This window comes from Sapajus apella, unplaced genomic scaffold (genome assembly GCF_009761245.1).
Source record: "Sapajus apella isolate SASKATOON/1434 unplaced genomic scaffold, GSC_monkey_1.0 scaffold24, whole genome shotgun sequence".
Classification (NCBI taxonomy): domain Eukaryota; kingdom Metazoa; phylum Chordata; class Mammalia; order Primates; family Cebidae; genus Sapajus; species Sapajus apella.
In genome coordinates this window covers 20,576,917-20,600,508 of record NW_022436964.1, presented here as the reverse complement: position 1 = coordinate 20,600,508, position 23,592 = coordinate 20,576,917, and the positions used below count along the sequence as shown (strand labels likewise).

The following is a 23,592-nucleotide window of genomic DNA, read 5'->3' as shown; positions in this document are numbered from 1 at the left end:
CAGGCTTCTTTTGGTTATGTTACCATCATGGATACAGACCAAGCCTAGTAATATTCCCATTGAAATTAGATAAATGAAAACTGCCAACAGACTTTTAGGTTTGGCTTTCTTGGGTAAGTCATTTGTGTCCTTGAGGACTTCTATCATTATCAGAGCATCTACTACCTGATTGCTAATTTATATTGGAGTGGGAGCAGGAAAATAGAATATAAAGACTTGTGAAATTCTAAAAGTGTCTGGTGGCATCCTCACTCATTTCATTCATGAAGGTGAATAATCCTCTCGACTGCTGAAAGGCCTACCCGGAGCATATTGTGTACATTACATACCTAGATTCCCAAGATCAACACAAGCAGAAGGGGTGGTGGGTCAGGTGGGGTATGAGGCTGAGGAAGTTGAATTCATAAGGATAAAGTGCCATTTTATAAATGTAACATACGCAGGGAATATGCCTCCATTCCTAACAGCCTGTGTTCAGAATTGTATACCTTTGCAACACTTTCATCACCTTCCTCTCTTCCCTGCCTATACTTGGAAAAGGCATCCTTAGTGTCTCACCTATCCAGCTTCAAAGTTGTCAAGTGCATCCGATACCGTATTTCGAACCCACCCTTCTGCCATTTTTCACCGTGTTACTCTCTCCGTGGTTACTACTGGATTTTTTTGTTTGTTTGTTTATTATCTGACATCAAATCCTGTCTAAACACTAAACACTAATACTTTTTCTTGCTGAAATAAAAGTCAGTTTAACAAACAAAGCTGGGAAGAAAGGAGAGAGAGGGGGAGAGAGAGAGAGAGAGAGAGAGAGAGAGAAGTGTGTGTGTGTGTGTGTGTGTGTGTGAACGCGTCAAGAGGGAAACACAAGCACGGCCTTCGAATTGGCCAGCCAGGCGACCGGCGAGCCCGCCCCCACTCTTCCCCCTCCCCCTCCGGCGCTCACACTCAGGAAGCAGCTGGCTACAGGCCGGCCCTCACAGCCGCACACACATCCACACTCCTCGCCCGGCCGCCTCCCTCCCTTCCTCTTCCCCCTTCCCCTCTCCCTGCAGCAGTGTCCACACTGCGCCGCCAGGCCAGCCCAGACCGCGGCGCGCACGGGCACCAGCGCCGAGTGCCGCAGCCAGCCACCCCTCCCGGGACCCCCTATACGCCGTCCAGCCGTCCAGGGTCGCACCCGCGCTCCCCCAACGGAACCCGCCAGCAGCAATTAGCCAGCATCCTGGGGTTCGCCCCCAGACGCATCCCCCGGCCCAGGACGAGGATGAACAGGAAAGGCGAGGCACAGAGTCGCAACTCAACTTTTTAGAAACATTATTTGCGTGTGTATGTGTGTAGCAGGGGAGAATGAGCTGATGCCGAGGGTCCAGCCACCCCGCCTCTGCCTCCTCCTCCCTCTGCAGCCGCTGCCCTCGCAGACGCGCGCGCACACACGGCACTTGGGCCGGGTTTCCGTGCTCCGTTCCCCGGCTTGGATGGGGGTTTTCATTTCCGAAGGAGGCAGAGCCCGCGGAGCACGCTGAAGGGCTGGAGCCCCAAGTAACTCCTCGCCAACGCTGGCCACCCGCTGTCACTCGCACTGGCTGGCTGGGGGAAGGGACCCGCACACCGGGCTTTGTTGTGGAAATCCCGGTTACCTGGTAAGTGGATGCCATAGGAACTTTGCTCACAGGCGAGAGACAGGGAGAAACCGGGCGCTTGAGAGTGTGGGGGAGTTAAAGCTCAGAGACGCAAACTAGGGATTAGAAATAGTTTTCCACGCTGAGCTGGTGGCGTTCGCGCGGGTTTAGGGATATGCGCACCGCGCCCCCCCCCTCAGAGTCACAGGTCACTGAGAGACCTGCGCTTACTGAGATTGATAGCAACAATTAAGGTCCAAACTGTGTTCCTGTCAATGGCCGAAGAGCGCCCAGTGTAGAAGACAGAAAAAGCAATAGCATTTTAAAGTTTCGCCAATTAGGAACAGTTTTTGCCTTTTCTTTTCAAGTAGAGGGGGCAGAGGGGTACACAACCAGGGCAAGTTACATGACGCACGGGCATGGGGCGCGCCACTCCGGAGTCCCCACTGAAGGGAAACTTTGGCGAAGTGGGAATTGATGGGGTGACGTGAGGATTCTCGCGCACACACGGAGCTGTAGTTGTCTTTTCAAGTTCCACGTGTTTGTGGAGCTTCACGAAGGCAGTTTTCCACGCCTGTGTCTCATCCAAGCCGGTGTCCCCATGGTTGTGGGAGGTGGTCAGATTGAGGGTACCGGCCTGGCGACCCGCAGCAGCAGCCGCCGGGTCTATAACTATAACCTCCCACGCCGCCAGTGCGCAGACACAGCCAGACACGAACCCTCCCCTCTGGGTTCGTCACCTCGCGTTTACATTTTTATGGGGCCCGACAAAATGTCAGCACTGTTTGGAAAATGTCTCAGTCTCAGAGACTTTGTCCTGCACACGGCTCCAGTCCCTATAAATGACCCTGTGTGTATTTTGAAGTCGGCCCGGGTCGCTCTCTGGAAAGCGTGAGTGAGCTGCCGGCTCTCTCCTAGACACACACCTTGCCCCGAGCGACAGTTCCAAGTTACTCACTGGAGCTGACAAGTCACCTTGGGGACAAGAAAGTCACCCAAGTGTCTGGAAATCTTGGCCCTGGCTGATTTGTCATTCTATGGATGATTCAATTAGGTACCTGGCGGGAGAAACTTTGGGGAAGGGTTTCTGGCTCCGCGTTTGCACCCTCCGACTTCTGGAGGTGTTTGGCAGACGAGAAGCGAAAGGAAACCCGAGGGTTAGGACACTGGCTCAGCGGGGCCCGGGGGCCAGCATGCGGGGTCTGCGAGCGCCGCTGTAGCTCCCTTGGGCTCCAGGCTCCGGCCAGGCCGGGCCACGCGCGCAGGTCTCGCCGCCCGGGCTTCCCAGCCGCGGCGCCCTTCGGCCCCCGACTTACTCAGGAGTTGGTTACACAACAGGAAGCCGGCACTAGTTTGTTTTGTTTTGCTGCGTTCGCTGGCTCGCTCGCTCACGGGGCAGAGGGTTAGGGGCGGAGGCGGCGGGGGAGTGACGGGGTCTCAGCGGCGCGCACCCTGCCGGGCGCTGTCGCCTCTGCCTCCGGGCCCGCCCCTAGCTGCGCGCCCAGGAACCGGGACGTCCGACCCTGGCAGCGAAGCTAGCAAGGAAGGGAGCCGATAAGGGCTGCCCTCCTCCTGCCTTGTCCCACATGCCTCTCCCCCGCCTGGCGGCCCCGGCACCTCTGCAGACTTCTCCAGCCCACCCCTTGGCAGGAGCGGTCTGGACGACTAACGAGGTCTCCGCCCCCCTGCTCTGTGTGCCTCCCCACGCTAGGCTGCTCTGGCAACAGCTTGGCCATCGCATCTCTGGAGCATCAAAACCCAGGGCAGAGGTAGGGGGCTACCCTGGGAATCGCAGGGAGCAGGGTCCGTAGACACAGGACTCGTGCAGGCACGGCCCCGTTTCACAGACAGGAGGGCTCTTGCACCCTCTCCCCGAGCCGGTAGAACCACCTTCCTCCAGGATTTCAGCATTTTCCAAGAGTTGGGGCCCCGGGGCCCTGGAGTTTGTGAGAAGAGAGAAATTCTGCAGTTCCGCCAAGTGGACCAGTTCCCTTTAGTATGGGACCAGGAATCTCAAGGATAGACTGTTAAAACTAGGGTGGACCTTGGCGTCACTTACTGGTGAGGAAACCAAGCCTCAGAGACGTTGGGAGTTTTGCCCTAGGCCTCACAGCCAGTTGTTGCACACCCAGGACAAACCCCTAAAGTTCTCAGTTATCCGGTCAAGAGATCATTCCTTGGCGCGAAGACGAACTCAAGATAAATGCAAAGTCTGGTTCTGTCCCCTCTGAAAGCTTTGATGAGTCATGAATCTACCTTGGGAGTTAGCCAGACGTCTGTTTCCCCCTCTGTCTTGTTCCTCACTGGACCTCCCTTTTTAGACTAAACTTTTTTTTGGTACAAAATCGATTTGTGTTCGTTTAAATCTTCCTATTTCTTCTCTTTTATTTCCTCCTAGTTTGCTTCCAGTGGTTCTGTGTGAAGCAGGTGCAACCTGCAAAGGTTTACAGAAAAAGAATCTGCCATGATGAAGGTCGTTCTGAGAAAGTTTGAAGCAATTTAGACAGCAGAGTGTGACATTATATGCATTTTCTTTCTTTCTTTTCTTTCCTTCTTTCTTTCTTTTCTTTCTTTCTCTCTTTCTCTCTCTCTCTTTCTCTCTCTCTTTCTTTCTCTCTCTCTTTCTTTCTTTCTTCCTTTCTTTCCTTTCTTTCTTTTTCTTTTTGCAATTGAGAGCAAACTGAGGATCATCTTTAACCGTACTACAGTTTTCATATATTTTTTACTAGTTACCTGTACAGCCAAACTAGCTTTAAGGCTACCTTTGAATGCAATTTTTTCTCTATTTTCAAAAACCTTTCCTTATTGGTAGTTTGTTAATTGCTTTCTTTTTTTGCCCAGAAGACTCAGTAATCCTTGAGTACATCAGTTTAACTGCTGCTGACTTCTCCCGTTGGTTCACCTTAGGCCACTTTGCTACAGCATCTTTTCTTTGATCCCCTAATTCCACTGAAGTTCCTTAGTAGTCGTCAGGTTATCAGAGGTTGAATACCTAAGGTTAGTTGGTTTGCTTGGAAGAAGTGATCATCACCTCAAATAAGAAAGGAACTCTTTATTGGGGTGGTGGATGGACTCCAAGATCCACGTAATGGGTAAAATTCCTACTGAGCTAAAATAGGCTGGGATAGGGGAGGTTAAATAATACCGAGATAATGTTTTGTATCAACCCTGCTTTCATTGATGCAGGAGAAAGTTGTCTTTCTGCCATTTCGGAAGAGAGCTCAGTGTTCTCCATCTTTTTTTTTTTTCCCTCTGACTGTTCTTTCCTGCTAGTTAATTAAGCCTGAGGACATTAATTCTTTCCACTGTTGTCTCTCTCATATTATAGTTACTGATCTTTGTAGTTGGAGAGTTAATTTACTGTTCTCCCAGATTATAGAAGATGTATTTCTTGAAGGAGATAACTCAGAAAGTGGCAGCACATGCACATTCTCATCTCTGGAGAAGTCATTTTCTGTGTTTCTGTAATTATTTTCTGTAGAGGGTATTATATTGTAAATAAGGTGGAAATACAGGACTTAACTGTTCTACTTTTCCCTATGTTTGGTTGGTTCATAGACTCTATCAGGATTGGGGAAAAAAGGCACATAGGAAATCTATATGATTAAAAAAAAAAACCTGTTGCCATTCTCATTCAAGGAAGATGACACGTATCAAAACCTTTGAAATGACATTGATACATAGTTTGATTAAAAGATGCCCAAGTCCCCAGTTTTCCTAGTTTCCCACTTACTTTTTGACACAAAAGCTAAATTTTCTGTTGAGATAAAATAAGATATCCTTACGGAAAAGCGCACTTATCTTGAGCCTGATGCATTTTTTGCAAGTGGAACACACCCACATAACTAGCTTCCAGATCAAGAAACAGAGCATTACCAACACACCAGAAACATCTCTCACACTCCATTCCAGCTAGCACCTCTGCCTAACGTAACCACTGCCATGGTTTTTAGCAGATATATTAGTTTTGTCTGTTTTACAAGAATATCTTATGTAAATGGAATAATTCAATATGCGCTCTTGGGTCTGGCTTCTTTCTCTCGACACAGCAACCTTTTAGTAGGTCAAATAATTTGGACTCCCCTTTAAAGATGATGGAAACAGTCTGGCTTGCAGAAATTAGTTAGTGAGGCATTACTTAATGTGATAGAATTAAGGAAAAACACTAACCAAACTGAAGCCATATTTATATTCTGATGACAGTCTGGTTAGGAAGACTAAACAGACACAAGTGAAATGTCTAATGTGACACCAGGGTAGGTGAGCAGGAAAATCCAGAGGAGATCCTTCCACTAAGACAACCCAGAGTGTATATCACCGTCTCTTGGTGAGGGCCAGTAACCCCCATAATAAAAAAAAGTATAAGTGCCTGGTTTCAGTACTAAACTGTTCATTCACAACTTTTAGCTGGGATTTTTCATTGTTCACCAGTAGGCCAAGATAAAGGCAAGAATAACATGCCTGCCCAGAAGAGTAGAGTAGAATTTCTGTGCTACTTTTTCCTAGTAGAAAAAGGAATAAACTAGGAAACATGCAACTGTAATTAAACTGGTTCCACAAGTCATGGGATTCATGATTATGGTTATACTTCACTTATATTTTATTTATTCAGGCAATACTTTATAGATGTGGGTTAGAATTATATATTTATTTCATTTATGCCATATTTCTCAGCATGAATGATCAGTACACAATGAACAATATAAATAGAATAAATGTATGTGAATATGTAGATGTAACATAGAATATATGATAAATGTATTGTGAAAAATATAAATATATAGGTATAGTAGTAAAAAAATCTATGTACATGTAAGGGCTGGGGAAGGTTCAAAGATTAGCTGTAACCCCAAACTTAATAAAATTAGAATTTATGCAGGGAAATGGAACATAGGCAAATAACTGTAATGCAGTGTAGAAAGTTATGAATGTTTAAAAAGAGGCATATAGAGTAAAATAACATTTATTGGGTCCTTTTATGTACTGAACAGTGTGCTAAGCATGTCACATGCATTCTCATTTATTATTCTGTAATTTTTTTTTGAGATGGAGTTTTGCTCTTGTTGCCCAGGCTGGAGTGCAACGGTGCTATCTTGGCCCACTGCAACCTCCGCCTTCCGGGTTCAAGCGATTCCCCTGCTGCAGCCTCCTGAGTAGCTGGGATTACAGGCGTGTGCCACCATGCCTGGCTAATTTTGTATTTTTAGTAGAGATAGGATTTCACCATGTTGGTCAGGCTGGTCTTAAACTCCTGACCTCAGGTTATCCATCTGCCTTGGCCTCCCAAAGCGCTGGGATTACAGGTGTAAGCCACCACACCTGGCCCATTATTCTGTAATGTTACGAACTATGCACAGTAGTGACATTATCCCCATTTTGCAGGTCAGATTTGTAGATACTAAAAAAGGATCAAGGAGGGCCTAAAGTGGGTATTTGGGGTGGGCTTAGAGGGTGAGTAGGATCTGGATTTGGGGGAAAAGAAAAATTAAGGAGTATGGGAAAGACCGTCAAGGTGGACTCTAAGGCAGTGTGTAGAATGAATGGAAACAAGGATCCAGCCACATTCCACTTTGGGAAGAAAATCAAGGAATTTGTAAAACTTCAATCATGAGGTTCTCAGTAGCTGAGGGCATACTTGAGTCAAGGACAGCTGGTGGGGCCATCCTTGTCTGATGTGGTCTCTTCAAAGCTAGGAACAAGAATGACTGCGCGTTCCTTCAGGCGCAGCAGGCCTTGCTGAACTGCAGATGGGCAGATAGCATCACAGTGCAAGATCAGATCCTGTCCTATGCTCCATGATAAAGATATCAGACTTTCTGAATACCAGTGATTTCTAAAGCTCTGAGCCAGCCCCATCAAATTTCTTTTATAGGCCTGGGGAATATTGTACACAGAAAACCAACCAGGAGCCAGGACTAGTTGTGAATTCTTGTTATTCTTGTGTGTGAAGAAATGGATTAATGTTTTCCCAACCTTTTCAGCATGACTGATAGATTCCACTTCTGTCTGTAACTTGGCTGAGTCATTCATGGAGGTTTTCAAAAAATCTTTTTAATAAATATGTTGTCATGTTGGTTAAGGGCCTAGTCATTGTTGTGGACGTTCATACTTCTGCAGTGATGTCAGTGAACGTAATTTAACTTGTGTAAAACTACTGTCTACCAACAGCCAGAAATAGTTACATTGGTCACTTTTAAGCAATAACTATGTTGAAGGAAAAAAGTCGCTCAGTTACACGTGTGATGGGGGCACAATAAGACGCCTAAATATTAGGTTTAAGGAGTGATACATTTTATTTCTAGAATCTTCCACAGGTAGATGTTACCCTTTTTAAAGGATTGTGATTTTTAGCCTTGAAAATACCGAGTCATGTGGACTGCATAGTTAGTTATACAGACTAAAGGATAATGAATGGTCTTTTCATTTGCCACATTTTATTTCATATGTACCCTCTTGTGCGAGGATGGGCTTTTTTTTTTTTTTTTTTTTTCCTAAAAAGGAAAAATCTCCATTTTATATTTCTGAAGAAGAAGCTTTTGTGTCCCAAACCCTGGCCATGTGCTGTTCACTTTTTGCAATTCAGGTAATTAATTCAGCAGTGACATTATAGGGAATGTGTTCATTTTTCCATTTCAAATTCCTCTTTTCAGAATCTGATGGCTAACTCATATTAAGAACACATTTTGAAAGACTCAGTTCTCAAAGACATTGTGTGTTACTTTAAACTTTATTCACTTTAGCAGTGTAAGAGGGGGGTTTGATTCCAGGGAAAGTTATCTGTCCTCTGCAGTGAAGAAGATCCAAAATGGTCAGTAATTTTGATCCTGATTCTGTCAGTTGGTTGATCAGTTGTTACTAATTGAGCACGATTGATCAATTGATATTTATTGCACAGTGAAAGATAGCAGTGGTAGGAATGCAGCTTTATATCATTTAATCCTTATGTTTTATAAAGCCAAAAATGTAGAACCTTTAGATCCTTTCTGTTCTTCATTCCAGTTATATTTTTTTATTTATTTTACTTTGACTGTTCAACTCCGTCTATAGCAGATGTTCTTTGTAAGTACTTGGGTGGGCAATTAGTCAAAATGCTTTTCAACAGTGACTTTTATTTTGTTTTAACTGTGACTCATCCTACAGTATATTTTTTGTCTTACCCAGAAGACGTATATGCATACAAATGGTCAGATAGATACACCCACAAATAACTGCAGTAAAACAAATACTTGACCATTAATAGATTTGATGCACTCCAGTCGCCTCTATTTGGTTCTATTAGTCCTAGTTAATCAAAAAATACTTTCTCTGTTGAATAATTAATCTCATGGACCACCAATGAATTGCAATCCAGTTTGAAAAACACTACTTTAAAATGAATACTTCATTAAACGTAGATGTAGGAACTTATAGCCTTATGGGCCCGAGGTATGGTACTTTCTGAACTTATTATGTTTGTCTTCAAAATCTTTTTGGTTCCAAGTTCATTTGCATTTTGTGTGAGTTCTTATAGCTGACCAAGAAAATCTTTAATTAGCCCCGTCTCCCTTGCCATTTTTGGTAGGACCGTGGCTCTCTAGAGTTTTCTGTACTCATTGATGAGTTAATGACTGAGGCAAAGTAAATGAAACACTTCTAAGTAATTGCTACTAAAAGCTGTGACATTCAGTAAACCAGGAGGATATGAAAGTTATATAGATGCACCGAAGAGTAGAAAATGGATTCTAAGAGGGGTTATTGAACTTTTAATATTGCCCTCCAGAAGTATATTCCTGAAGGTCCTGAATTTCCTCCAGCAATCTGTAGCCACTATCATTGTGTGGAAGGTTTTTAATGCTACTTCTGATTTTTAAATGAGGATTGACTAGGAGAAATAAATTCCTGAATTGGATGTGGTTATTCCTTTTTTTCCTACTCCCTTCCCTTTTCTCTCCTTCCTTTCCTCTGTGTCCTGTTCATATTTACTACCCATCTTTTGAATGTGATAGCCATTAATTTAAATTTAAAGTGACATGGCCAGTCCTTTCATTCTAGAAACTTAGGAAAGATTATTTTAATTTTTGAGAAAATTTTATAAAATATAAAAATGAAAAGGTGAAATATGTCTATCTCTAATTAGATATAGATAGCAAAGGGTTTGAACTCACAGATAAAACAAAGTCAGTGTTTCTGTTAGGTGAGGTCCCTCATGTTCATTACATTATCTTTTCTGAGTGGTCTTTGGAAGAATAGTCTTGAAGAATCTCTGCAGAGGACATTAATTTGTCTTCATATTTTTCAATTGGAATAACTCAGAAATGAAACCTCTTTTATTTCATCTTATTGGCAATTATATTGCTTAAATAACATTTGTATATCTCAGTGTTCAGAATAAATGTATTCATAGAATTACCAACGTTAGGACTTGGGAATGCCCAAGTGAATAGGTCTATACATACTATTTATTAGACATAACCTTCCTAACTTTCTGCTCCACATTTCAATAATGAGGAATTATCTCAGCTCTGTTTCTATGTAACTTCTGTTGTAAATTCTATGAATTTGTCAGTTTCACTGAATAAAGTTATGGAACCACAGAAATGATCAAACTCTACCTTGTTATGGGTTACCATATCATAATATAGTACCCTTCAGTTTCAGTTTGGAGAAATAATATTGTACACATCCAATATATTTCCTCTATAATATCCTCTAGTTTTATAGGCACATGTTTGCACTTTCCTCTTGTTAAAATTGCAGACAAGAATAATTTTGATTTATAGGTGACATCTAATATAGCTGTGTTTATATTGTTGCCAATAAAATGACTTACATGATTGGTTTTTGTTTATACAATCTTTTCTGAGGAGTCAGTCACCTGTGTTAGGACAAGGTACATTCTGCTTATTTAAATGAGCTCCTAGGATCTAAGAACATTCAGCTCTATCTGTCCTTGATTGAATTGCAAAATGTGCTTCACACTGCAGCCGTGCATGAGAATAACTTATATTATCTATCAATAGGCTTTTCATTTCTATATTCTTCTGGCTACAAAAGCTGTAACAAGAGAAGCCCATGGGAATAGTAGGGGCCTATTAACAATCAAGGCAGCGATGTTGAAAAGGCGGCATTAATGAAATTATACAGTCATGAACCCGAAGGGAAAAAATAAAAAGAATCAATAAAAACTCTTATTGTAGATGGCTTAGACAGATATATAAGAAGGAGACTCAGAAGCAGTTTGTTTGCTGGCCAGTATTTTGTGCCTCATTCTCAGGTTTTGTATGCACAGTTAGAAGGGCTTGTGGCATAAGAAATGGAAAATGTAACAAAGGCTAAATGTAGCCTAAGGAAATGAAATGATGTATGAAAATTAATAATTAACTGGCTCATCTGATGAATTATGACTCTAGATGAGTCTATTAATGATATTTACTAAGAAAGGGCCTTTGGCTGTAAATAAGCATTATGGAAGTCGTGTTTTTGAAATTTTCTGGAATGGATGAGTTAACATTTCTTGTTGTTTATTTAATCTTTTAATCCATGACGAGCAGTGCCTGGAGCCTTGGGTAGAAGGTAGAGTTATGATTTTATATTTTGATTAAAGTCATGCTTTTTCAGAAAACTAGGGGAATTACTAAGTGGTTTTGTGCCTTAGTTTCTTTAGGGGTTAAGTAATTTCTTCTCTGACCTGATTTACAGAAGTGTGTTCTAAGAGTTTGAAAGTGGTCAAAAGGAAAGATTTACTAACTTTCATGTTGACTCATGTTAGCAGAATGAACATTTTTATTGTAGGAACCAATGTAGTATTAAAACTCTAACTATGTCACTGTGTCAGATCCAAAATGTCCTAAATCTCTACCTCTGGATACTCCTTGCTTTTGCTTTTGCTTTTTCTTGTTTCTTGTTTCTTTTGTCTTTGTTATTGGTAGCCTAGGGTAGAGTAAGTAGTTGGATGGAAAACAGAGGAGAAAACGCTGACTAGAATAATGTGATTGGATTTTTAACTAGAAAGGTGCTCTTTCAGTGGACTCTTGCCAGTTAAGTTTTAGACACTGATTAGTTGTGGTTTTGCCTTTTTGGCAAAGTGTAAATGTAATGTTAAAATTTATTCTTCATGGTTATGGTTAGTATTGTGCATTGACACATTGCTGTTGGGTGAGCCTATCAGCTCGTACTTTGATGGGGGTAGTAGAGAATGCTATTATTTTTGTTTCTTTGTCTGCCCTCTAGATATAAATGCCGTAGGTATAAAATCTACATATTTACTACTGATTATAGCAAATGGGTGTTCTTGATAGTCTTTCTTTTCTGAATTGCCTGACATAAGAGAATTTCAAGAGACCATAGTGAATAGATCCAAACTCCTCAACCTTTTATGGATGAAAAACTGTAAGTCCAGAGAAGTTATAAATGATTTGTCAGAAGTAGAACTCAGGTATCTTGACTTTCTGATTGCTATTTGACTCTGACTTTATGAGGGTCTTTCTTAAAAATTACAATAGCAGTTTATCCCTTTTTTGTTACCAAGTGGACTTAGAATTATATCTTGATCATATGGCCTAGCTAAAAATATATAAAATTTTACCATATAAATAGATGAAATTTATTTTTACATTTTGATATCCAATGTTTGAGAAATCTGTGGCATCATTAATGTGAAAACTGGAATATTAGGCATATTTTCAATATTTTCATGTTCAGTTTCTTTTATTTTTGTCTTGAGGCTGGTTTTGCCCAGCTCACATTGCCGTTGGCTTATTGGTTTTTTTCTTTATGGTATTAATCATGTTACTTTCTGGCTGTTGCTTTTTTAGTAATAAAATTTAAGTACATTTTGTTGTTGTTTTTACTTTCAACCTAAAACTATTGAAAACAGGAATGCAGTTTATAAAAAAATAAATAAAATAAATATTCAGTCTAAGACAGGCAAGTGTGAATACCTGATAATTAAGTTCTCAGTGCTCTAATTATTTTTCCTTCTTGCAAACTCACCTTCTTAATGATCATGCTTAATGCTAAGTATCTCCTTATGTGTTTTTATCCAGATTTTTGACGAGAACTCCTGCTTGTATATGATCTTGCTGCCAAAAAAATGACTCCCTTATTTTTAAAAACCTGGAAATGGGCACAGTCTGCAAATCTGCAGACACTTGTCACTTGGACCATGGTCTCAGTGACTCATATTTCCAGTCATGTTGAACCATTCTTAATTTTCAAAAAATTGCCAATATTACATATTTCTTTTGCCTTTTTTGGGGAGTTGCTGCTGAATAAGTGCTTTCTTCTGTAAGATTCAGAGTGCGCAGAAAACACTATTTTATCAATGAGAGGAAAATAGATGGCCAATTTTATCTGGCATAGTACAGAGACATTAAATGACTATTGCTCATGATCTACCAATGAATGGATCAGCACACTGACTGATGACACACAAAAGTTCTCCTACGTAAATGTAACATAAAAAGCCCTGGAATTTTTTCAATGTAAGAATTGAGGTTTTCTGGTCACTCCTGCTTTGTTCTCATGGGAGGAGAGGGTAGGAATGAGACCTGACTTAGGGGAATATGGTTGAATGTTTACCATAACGAGATGGCATGACAGTATTATGTCACAAACTGATGGAATTCTTAGTGAAAATAAACCATAGGTAAGAATGAAGAAAACATTCTAAATTTTATATTGTTAATTACTTTTGAATTTCCTCAACATAGGCACACACAGCAAACTTTGCAGAAGGCATAGCTCACTATGAGTTAAAATGAGATATTTTTGATGTTATAAAAATGAAAAGAAAAATAAACTTTTCACAAAAGATTTTTTCTCCTTGATAGCCTTCTCTTGAGTATTTATAGAGTCATTTATTTGGAAGTTAAGTTGAAAAATGTTTGTTCAACACTTTGTGTGGATCACACAGAAAAAAGTAGGAATCATCCACTTGAGGATATCTGGTCATTCCTGGTTTGTACTCAGTCCTGATTTCCTGTGTTTGTTCAGCTTTGGCTTGTTTCCATGACTGTCATCTCTAAAAGACTGATGGTGACAGTGTCTATAATATATTTGGCATAGTGGCACAACCATGACACTTTGCCACCTCATTGCATACATTTTGGGGAGCTATTGATCAAGGGAGGAAGGGCCTTCCTTAGTGATTTACAACCCATCATGATCACATGGGTGTATCATGATGTCCTGCAATCATGTCAGTACTTCTCTTGGTTCTCATTCTGCTTCCTTAATGTTAGGAAGCTTTATGGAACTATGGTAGATTTACTGAAAGTCATGCATCATGTACATACTGGACCAGGTCACTTTTAGAAGGGACATTCTCTCCTTATGCTCCCTGAAAGGTGTTGTGCACAGCCCTTCTCTTTTCTAGGATTTTAGTAGAAGGTAACAATATTGTGGTGTTGATTCTTTTCCCACCCCTATAACTCAGGATCAGCATGGAACATAGACTCTAATGCTGCCATGAATATTTGAATATATAGATATATGAAAACCATATGGTATTCCCAGGCCTACGTGTTTATCCTTTTTGAATCTAGGGACTGTGAAGAGATAGTTCTTAAGGTGGAAATCAGAGATGGTTTAGTGTCCCCATAGCCTCATTTAGAAGCCACGTCTGCTTTGTGTTTGTTTACTGGAACTTTGAGGCATTGGTCTCACAGCTCACGTAGGTGGTGCTTTTGGGTTTCCCAATACCTGCTGTAGCAAAAGTGAACTAGTATGGACAGATCCTCTAGGGAGTAAAATCAGTTTTGTTTTGCAAGCTGGCACCAGTAGATTGTTGTAGTTGCCAAGAGCACTGTATTGAGAAGGGCTCAGTGGCAAACAAAACAATGCAGTGATCCATAATCCATGTCCACCACGAATGCGGAAGGGGAGAGTGCCTGCCAGTGAGCCATGTATTTGAGGACCCTATTCTACATAAAAGGCCATCTTGCTAAGAGTGCTTCTTTTCTTCCTGATATGAATGATACACAGGTTGAAAAACTCACTGTATCTTATTTTCATTTTTGCTTTTAAAAATGCCTGCATTTATTTTTTTTAAACAGGCTTATAACCCACATCATGGATAACTTATTGGACTTTGCCTGAAAGGAGTCATTAGTGACATTGGATATTTGACCATCTTGGCCACAGGTTTTTCAGAATGAACGGAAGATCATGCAGCATGAGTCTCCACTGGACATCGGGAACCCCACAGGGGTCTGGGATGGTCAGTGGCCATCACATTCCTGCCATCCGAGCCCATTCCGGGACTCCTGGCCCCTCACCCTGTGGCAGCACATCGAGCCCCACTATGGGAAGCCTTGCTAACAACCTCAATCTCAAGATGCCCTCAGGAGGAGGGATGGCTCCTCAGAACAACGTGGCTGAGAGCCCCATCCATCTGCCTGCCTTAAGCCCCAGGCGACAAATGCTCACCAATGGGAAGCCACGATTCCAGGTCACCCAGGCTGGAGGCATGTCAGGGTCACATACTTTAAAGCCAAAGCAGCAGGAGTTTGGAAGCCCTTTTCCTCCAGATCTTGGGAAAGGTAGGATTGTCTTTCTGGGATCTTTTAAAAATGGAAACAATTTTTTTCTCCCCCTTTCCATTTTCTGCCAGCAAATCCTATGGAAAAATACATGATTCAGCGTCAGGGTCAAAGTTGATGGTCTCTTAATGATATATAGCTTGCTCAGTAAGGGAGTGGGTGTGGATGTGTTGAAGTAGAGGGGACCATAGGGGTCAATGCTGAGTATGAGACATCTCATGGCACTGTGAAACAGAGTAACAGTAAGACAGAAAGATGAGAAATAGGGAGGCAGACTGGGTGGTGGTGGTGGAAGGGTAAGAGCCAGTTTAGCAAGATCCTACCTTCCAGATACATGTAGCTCTGTTCTGGCTCCCTGGGGGCTGAATTCTGCAGGCTGTTGACAAGAAGAGTGACTGGAACTGTCCTTATGCCAGTGCTAAAAGTATAGTGTAGAAGAAAGGTAGTGTTTGGAAGGAAAAGGATAAAAAAGGGAGAAATTTTAATAACCAATAAAATGAGGAATCACTATATATAAATGATAAGAAAAATTAAGATCAAAGCCTGTAATTTTTATCATACAGCTAGTAGTAAGAGGGAAGCACACTAGAAGGCAATAATGAAAAGATGTATTTGTGCTTGCGGAGAACTAGAAAACCTTATCAGTTTGAAGTACAGAAAGAATGTGCTTTTAATTCAATAGTGTTTGAACTACCATATATTTTAAATAATAATTGTTGGTGAATAGCAAATTATTTGAATGACACACTATTTCTAGAAACTGATGTTGAATTAATGAGGTTATATTGTAGATGACATATGTATTTGGAGAAAGAGTATGCACCCCATGTAAAATATAGTTTGCTGTATAAAATAGCATAATTATATATTCCTTAAGATATTTTTAGCATTCCGTCTTAAATGTTTATGTTAAAAATGCTTACACTACCAAATAGAATTACTAGCAACCTTCAGAATAGCCACTCATTCAGTTAATTAAGGTGAATAATGATTTCTATCAGGCAAGTAGCCAAAAAGTTGTTTGTTTTAGTGTCTGTATTTCTGTGTTTGGAGAAATTGGTATAAATGGGCAGGTTAAAAAAAAAATAGCACTAAACATACACGTGCCTTTAAAGTTAATTAAGTAATTTTTTGAGACAGGGTGTCACTTTGTCACCCAGGCTGTATTGCAGTGACACGATCTTGGCTTCACTGCAGCCTCTTCCTCCTGGTTCAAGTGATCCTCCTGCTTCAGTTCCCCAAGTAGCTGGGACCACAGGTGCCTGTCATCACGCCTGGCTATTTTTTTTTTTTTTTTTTTTTTGAGACAGGATTTCACTATGTTGCCCAGGCTGCTGGTCTTGAACTCCTGAGCTCAAGTGATCTGCCAGCCTTGACCTCCCAAAGTGCTAAGATTACAGGTGTAAGCAACCGTGCCCAGCCTTAATTAATTAATTAATTAATTATTTTTTCTTCTTCTTTTTTAGTGTAGATTAGTTTTGAGTCATTTTATTTCTTAGAGGTACGGATATTTAATGTAAGTATAGGAAAAAGTTTCCCTGGGGCTACATCCAAAATAGGTTTCTCATTATTGGGTTGCTGTGTTCATGGCGTGGCAAGCTAAGTTCCCTCATATTAAATTTAGGTGTTTAGATTTTCAGGGGCTGAGGCCCAGTAAAACCTTTCAGCTCATGCTTGACTAGTGAACTGCAGCTTGCTTTTATATGTACTTATGTTTGCAATCCTGACTGACAATAATAATGCTGATAATATTAATAACTTGTTTTTATTGTATCATAACTCAGCATATGTCAGGCACTGTGTTAAGTACTTTCTAATACATGGTTTCAGTTATTCCTCAAACAGCACTGAGTTGTATGTTATGGTTGATTTAACTGATAAGGGAACTAAGGTCTAGAAAGAATAAGTAACTTCAGAGGCACCAGTCAGTAAGGAGCTTGGGAATATTAACTTTGATGGTGATCAGAAGTGGCTGTAATTAAAGCCATGTTTTTAAAAAAACTTCAGGTTCTTAAGGAATAGTGAATTCTCAGAGTCAATATACCTTGACATGCCTGTCAGAAGTAGTGCTGCTTCCTGATTCTCTTCCCTCTGGCTTTTTGTCTCCTTGCTCAGCTTCTTAGCTTACAGTGCCCTCCTAGATCTGCATGGTTGGGGCATACACAAGCGCAAATGAGGGGTGGAGGACAGCTGTATTATTATCACCTCTAGCTTTGGAGCTTATATACCTTTAGTGGTCTCAGTGGTGCGAGAAGTGGCTCAATGTATTGTTTCTTTCAGATTTTAGTTGACAATTCCTAAACAAAGCCAATAATTGGTTGAGGACTGTGATCTAGGATTGTTTGAACTTTGATCATTTACTCTACAAATAATTATTGAGCATATATTATGGGTGAGCCACTGTTCTGGAGATGCAGTAGCCAATAAAGCATAGTCCTTTCCCTGAAGGAGTTGGAGAATTCATACACACAAGTGCTCAGTTAAAATACAGCACAGTAGGCCAGGTGCGTAATCCCAGCACTTTGGGAGGCTGAGGTGGGCAGATCATTTGAGGTCAGGAGTGAAAACCAGCCTGGTCAAAATGGTGAAACCCTGCCTCTACTAAAAATACAAACATGAGCCAGCTGTGGTGGTGGGTGCCTGTAATCCCAACTACTTGGTAGGCTGAGCAGGAGAGTTGCTTGAGTCCAGGAGGCGGAGGTTGCAGTGAGCACATATAGCACCATTGCATTCCAGCCTGGGCAACAGAGTGAGACTCCGTCAGACACACACACACAAATAATAAATAAATAAATACAGCACGGTAAGGACTATGGTAGGGTTACGCTCAGAATGATATGGCCACATTTCAGAAGGGTTCCTGGCCCATGCTATATAGGCAGGCAGTTGAAAGGTAAAGAGCTAGCCTTGCAGTCATGCAAAGTACGTGTGTGTGTGTGTGTGTGTGTGTGCACGCGTGCGCTCGCGCGCGCATGTGCATACAGGGGGTTGTCTGGAACAACTTCTGGGAAGGAAGAAAAATGCACTCAAAACCTGGAGGGGAGAAATCCTGGTGCATTTCATGGACTTCCACCTGGTTCCACATGGGTAGGGGTACAGAAAACTGTGGTAAGAGATGAAGCTGGAGAGGGATCAGCAGAAGCCAGAGGAAGGGCCATGAATGATATACCAAGGAGTTTGGATCTATTTTGAGGACACTGGTGGAACATGAGACTCTTGTGGGTTTATTAATTAGGGTTTTCCAATAAATAAACAAATAGGATGCATATGTACATATGTATATTTGTGTGTGTGTGTGTGTGTGTATATATATATATATATATATATATATAAAGAAATTTATTATAAGAAATTAGGCCTTGGGATTATGGAAAGTGGCAAGTTCTGGGATCTACAGGGAGAGTCAGTCAGCTGGAGACCCAGGAGAGCCAATGGTTTTGTTGGAGTCTGAGTCTGAAGGCCTGAGAACCAGGAGAACCCATGATGTAGTCTTTGTCTGAAGGCTGGCAGGCTCAAGACCCAGGAAGAGCTGATGTTTCAGTTTGAATTCAAAGGCAAGAAAAAAGCCAGTGTCCCAGTTGGAAGGCAATCAGGCAGGAAGGAATTTTCTCTTGTCGGGGCAAGGGTCAACCTTGTTCTATTCAGGACTTCAGCTGATTGGCTGAGAACCACCCACATTAGGGAGGGCAATATACTTTACACAGTGTACTGATTGAATGTTAATCTCACCCAAAAACACCCTCATAGAAATGCCCAGAGTAGTGTTGGACCTAGTATTTGGGCACCTAGTGGCCCAGTCAGGTTGACACATAAATTTTAACCAAAACAGTATCATTGCTTGGGACAAAGTACAATTCACATGGTGGCTAAGAAAATGCATTTTCTACGCTTTGACAGTGATTATAGCAACTCTTAGGGATGCAGTAGAGCTGTGTACAGAGGACTTAAGTTCCCTAAGAATTGCTACACAGACTAGCATCCGACTTGAAGACTGGAGAATCTTTGATGGAAGCCTCATGAGAAGTATACATTCGATGTTAATGTTTATATTATTTAAAAACTGAGTTCTGCTCAACTGAAAACTCAAATAACAGTGGCTTTAACCTCATAGGTTCTGGTTTCCAAACACATGTTCCCAGTGTGTTAAAGTCACTGGAGTGCCACAGTGAACTCGGGGAGTCACAGGTCATTATAAATTTAGAAGGAAACAAGGATATGTGATGTCCTTTGGACAGACACCAGGTAAAGTACTAATTTGAGGAGGTTGACAGTTTTAACAGTAAGTTGAACTGTTTCTTTTGGTGACATCATGTCTTTGAGAGGCTCCAATTTCAGTAATTGTGAGGTAAAAGCAGCAAGTACTTTTTACACCCATGTCCATGGAAACATTTATGATAGCTGAAAGGAAGAGGCAACCCACTGTGGTATATACGTACAGTGGAATATTATTCAGCCTGAAAAAGAAAGGAAGTTCTGACACATACTACAACATGGATGATCTGAGAAAATTATGCTAAATGAAATGCACCAGTCACAAAAGGACATGTATTGTATGATTCCTCTTGTATGAAGTTCCTGGAATGGTCAAACTCATAGAGTCAGAAAGAGTGGTGATCACTGGGAGTTGGGGGGAAGTTGGAATGAGGAATTAGTGCTTGATGGGTACGGAGTTGCAGTTGGTGAAGATGAAAATGCTTTGGAGGTGGGCAACAGTGATGGTTCCATGATAATGTGAAAGTACTTAATGCCACCGAACTGCACACTTACAAGTGATTAAGATCATCACTTTTATGCTGTATATATTTTACCACAATTTTAAAAAAGCAAATACTAAGTGAAAATCAATGTGGAAAGGGTGATGGTGTCCAATCTTACTCCAAAGTTTGAGAAACATTAGAGTACACAATTGACCACTTATCCCATTAGTATTTGTGGTTATTTAAGAATGAAGTAAAAATACTATTTTTCTTTTAATTTACATGTATTATGTTTTCAAACAACTAATGAACTGTTAGTACATACATGTTATTGAGTTGTTTACACCTAACTACTTAATACATGCAACTGTAGGTATTTCTTTTGGCCTTAGGGGTACCTTGAAAAAATTACTGAAACACTGAGCATGCCATGAACTGAGAACATTTGGGAACTTCTGTTGTAGGACTTTATTTTTATCATACAGAGAAGGCTGGAATAGGTGCTTGCTGCTAGCGGTTGGCTACTCCGCTGTCTCTGGTCCAAGATGGTAGAGCTTTCTGTAGTCTTCCTCTTGATTGCACGTCTGCCTCATTGCAGCTCCAGCTATCTAGTCTGCCTTCTGAGAAAAGTGAGGAGGAAGGGAGAGGACAAATGGCAAAAGACAAAAAGGACAACTCCCAGATCTGTGCCTTTTTAAACAGCTTTCCCAGATGCTCTACCCTGCTATTCCCACTTAAATTAACCAATTATTACATACCTTCTTTCTTTATTCTTTGTCTTCTTTTCGTTTGTTTGTTTTGAGATTGAGTCTCGCTCTGTTGCCAGCCTGGAGTGCAGTGGTACGATCTTGGCTCACTGCAGCCTCTGCCTCCTGGGTTCAAGCGATTCTCCTGCCTCAGCCTTTGAGTAGCTGGGACTACAGGCGCGTGCCACCACACCCAGCTAATTTTTGTATTTTTAGTAGAGGCAGGGTTTCGCCATGTTGACCAGGATGGTCTTGATCTGTTGACCTCATGACCCGCCTGCCTCATCCTCCCAAAGTGCTGGGATTACAGACATGAGCCACCGTGCCCTGCCAACGTATTTCTGAAATGCAGTTCATTCTTTGATGCTGAATTTATCAGTTTTTAAAGTTTGATCTTATGTTGTTTTGTGTTGTATTATATGGTATTTAACTTTTTTTGCATTTTGCATCTTTTATCTCTCTCAATTAAGGTGAACCACTTGAAAGTAAATTGTAGACATTGTGACCTTTCACCTCTAAATTCCTAAGCCAGTGTCTTTCATGTTATGTAACCAAAACATATTAATTATAACCAAGGAATTTAACTTTGAAACAGAGTACTATTTATATATAGTTAAATTTTAAAATACAGTCAAGGCTGGGCACATGGCTCACATCTGTCGTCCCAGAACTTTGGGATGCCAAGGTGGGAAGATGGCTTGAGGTCAGGAGCTCAAGACCAGTCTGGGCAACAAAGTGAGACCCCTGTCTCTATAAAAATTAAAATAATTAGCTGGGTCTGTTGGCATGTGCCTGTAGACCCAGCTATGCGGGAAGCTGAGGTGGGCGGATCACTTGAGCCCAGGAGTTCGAGGCTGCAGTGAGTCATAATTGTGCCATTGCACTCAAGCCTCTATGACAGAGTGAGACCCTGTGTCAAACATAAATAATAAATAAATAAATAAAATGTAGTCCATATTTAAATTTTATATTATTTTATATTTAAGTATACTTATATTATTAGTATTATGGTATAAATTATATTTTCTTTCCCCACTTATCATCCAAATGTCCTTTATAGCTGTTTTTTTTCCTTTGGACTGGTATCTAATCAAAGATCATATATTACCTTTGGTTGTCACATCTCTTTAGCCTACTTCAACAGACATTTTTCATTGTCTGTTGTTCTCCCAGGGATAAACTTAAGTAAACGAATGATATAGGAAGATATGGATGATAAAGGAATGATATGGATAAATCAGTGTCAGTATTTTTAAATTTATGATGTGTCAGTGGAGAAAAGCAAGCAAGCTCTAATCTAAGCACTTGATTAAAACCAATTGAAGTAGCCAACCACAAACAGTAAAAAATCAACATGAAACTTGATGTGTTATTTAAAGTACATTAATTTTTCGACCTCCCAGGTTCTCACAATACATTATCTTTCTTAAACCAGGTCTTTACAAGAGACACCGACCTTAAGTGACCTAAGAGTTTTTTAATCCCGATTAGTTTGGTATCTTTTTTTTATATATATATATAGTTCTGTTTTTTTTTTCTTCTTCCGGTTCCTCTACCTTTTTTTGTGTTTCATGAAAAAAAATATGCTGATATTTTTAAAGAGTTCAGGTGAGTTGTCTTCTTCCACAGTCTGGTTTGTCTGATAATTTCTTCATGATTGGATTCAGGCCAAACATTTTTGACAAGAATATTGTGTAGGTGATTTGTGTGCCACCCATTGCATTATACCCAGAAGCACTGAATGCTGCTTCATCCTAGTATTTGTGATGCTGTATTTGATCACCTGGCTAAGGTGGTGTCACCAGATCTCTGCATTGTGAAGCACACTTTCTCTTTCAAAATGTATAAGTAATCTGGTACAAAAATCTTGTCCTCCAACAGTCTTTCATAGCATCCATTGATATTTGTCAGAATCAGTTTTTACATAGTTGATTGCGTAATGGTGATTTTCTGATTCTTTTATTCCTGCTATGTTTATTAACTGGTATTCTTCTGGAAAGAAGAGCGTCTCTTCCTTCCCTTTTTGTGAATCACTGTAGAATCACTCATGAGTTTTTAAAAATTACTCTGCTATAATTCATTACCATCATTATTCTTTCTGAGGCCCAAATTGTCCCAAATTTGACCAGTGGGAGCCCCTTGAAGTCAATTCTTGTCTTTATGACATGTTCCCATTAAGTACTTCCTTGCTTTCAGGCATAACAAGGTGTTCTACGTTCACTTGTACTTGTGTGCTCCAGACCTGGAATCATCCATTTTCCCAAGAAGCTCAAGTCCCTCTTAGTGGGGAATATTTGGAAAGCTGGCTAAAAGGGTGTCCTTTTGACTTTTTTTGTTCTTTTTGCTTCTGTTCTTTTTGCTTCTTTTTGAAGCATTGACTGCGAGATGTCATTGCTTCTAAGCTCTTTCCATGGACACAGTTAGGAAATATATTAGAGAAAGATAGTGAGTTCCTATTAAAATACAACATTATTGAGTTCTTCCTCACGCTGTCTTATTGCACACTTGTCAGTGTTCTCAGCAACATCAGTGTATTTTTTTTTTTTTTTTTTTTTTTTTGGGGACGGAGTTTCGCTCTTGTTACCCAGGCTAGAGTGCAATGGCGCGATCTTGGCTCACCGCAACCTCCGCCTCCTGGGTTCAGGCAATTCTCCTGCCTCAGCTTCCTGAGTAGCTGGGATTACAGGCACGCGCCACCATGCCCAGCTAATGTTTTGTATTTTTAGTAGAGACCGTGTTTCACCGTGTTGACCAGGATGGTCTTGATCTCTTGACCTCATGATCCACCCGCCTCAGCCTCCCAAAGTGCTGGGATTACAGGCTTGAGCCACTGAGCCTGGCCAACATCAGTGTATTTTTATTTGTTCTGTCTATGACAAAGAAGAGTAACTTTTAGTTTTATCTTTCTAAGATAATAGAAAGTTTAAAAATTGATCACTTACTACATGTAAATTTTTAATGAGTGGAGATGAATGTGTTCCTATTTATCTGAACCATTAAGTGAGCACGGAGG

General features: G+C 40.9%; 1 protein-coding gene across 1 annotated transcript in view; it reads left to right on the top strand.

The window, feature by feature from the left end:
• Positions 1 to 986: 986 nt before the first annotated feature.
• The window catches only part of GLIS3 (GLIS family zinc finger 3), a 486,336-nt gene continuing 463,730 nt past the window's right edge, over positions 987 to 23,592 (top strand). The window contains exons 1-2 of the mRNA XM_032291036.1: positions 987 to 1,637; positions 14,651 to 15,136. Of these exons, the coding sequence (XP_032146927.1) occupies positions 14,749 to 15,136 (388 nt within the window). The 5' untranslated portion in view covers positions 987 to 1,637; positions 14,651 to 14,748. The remainder of the gene's footprint in view (positions 1,638 to 14,650; positions 15,137 to 23,592) is intronic.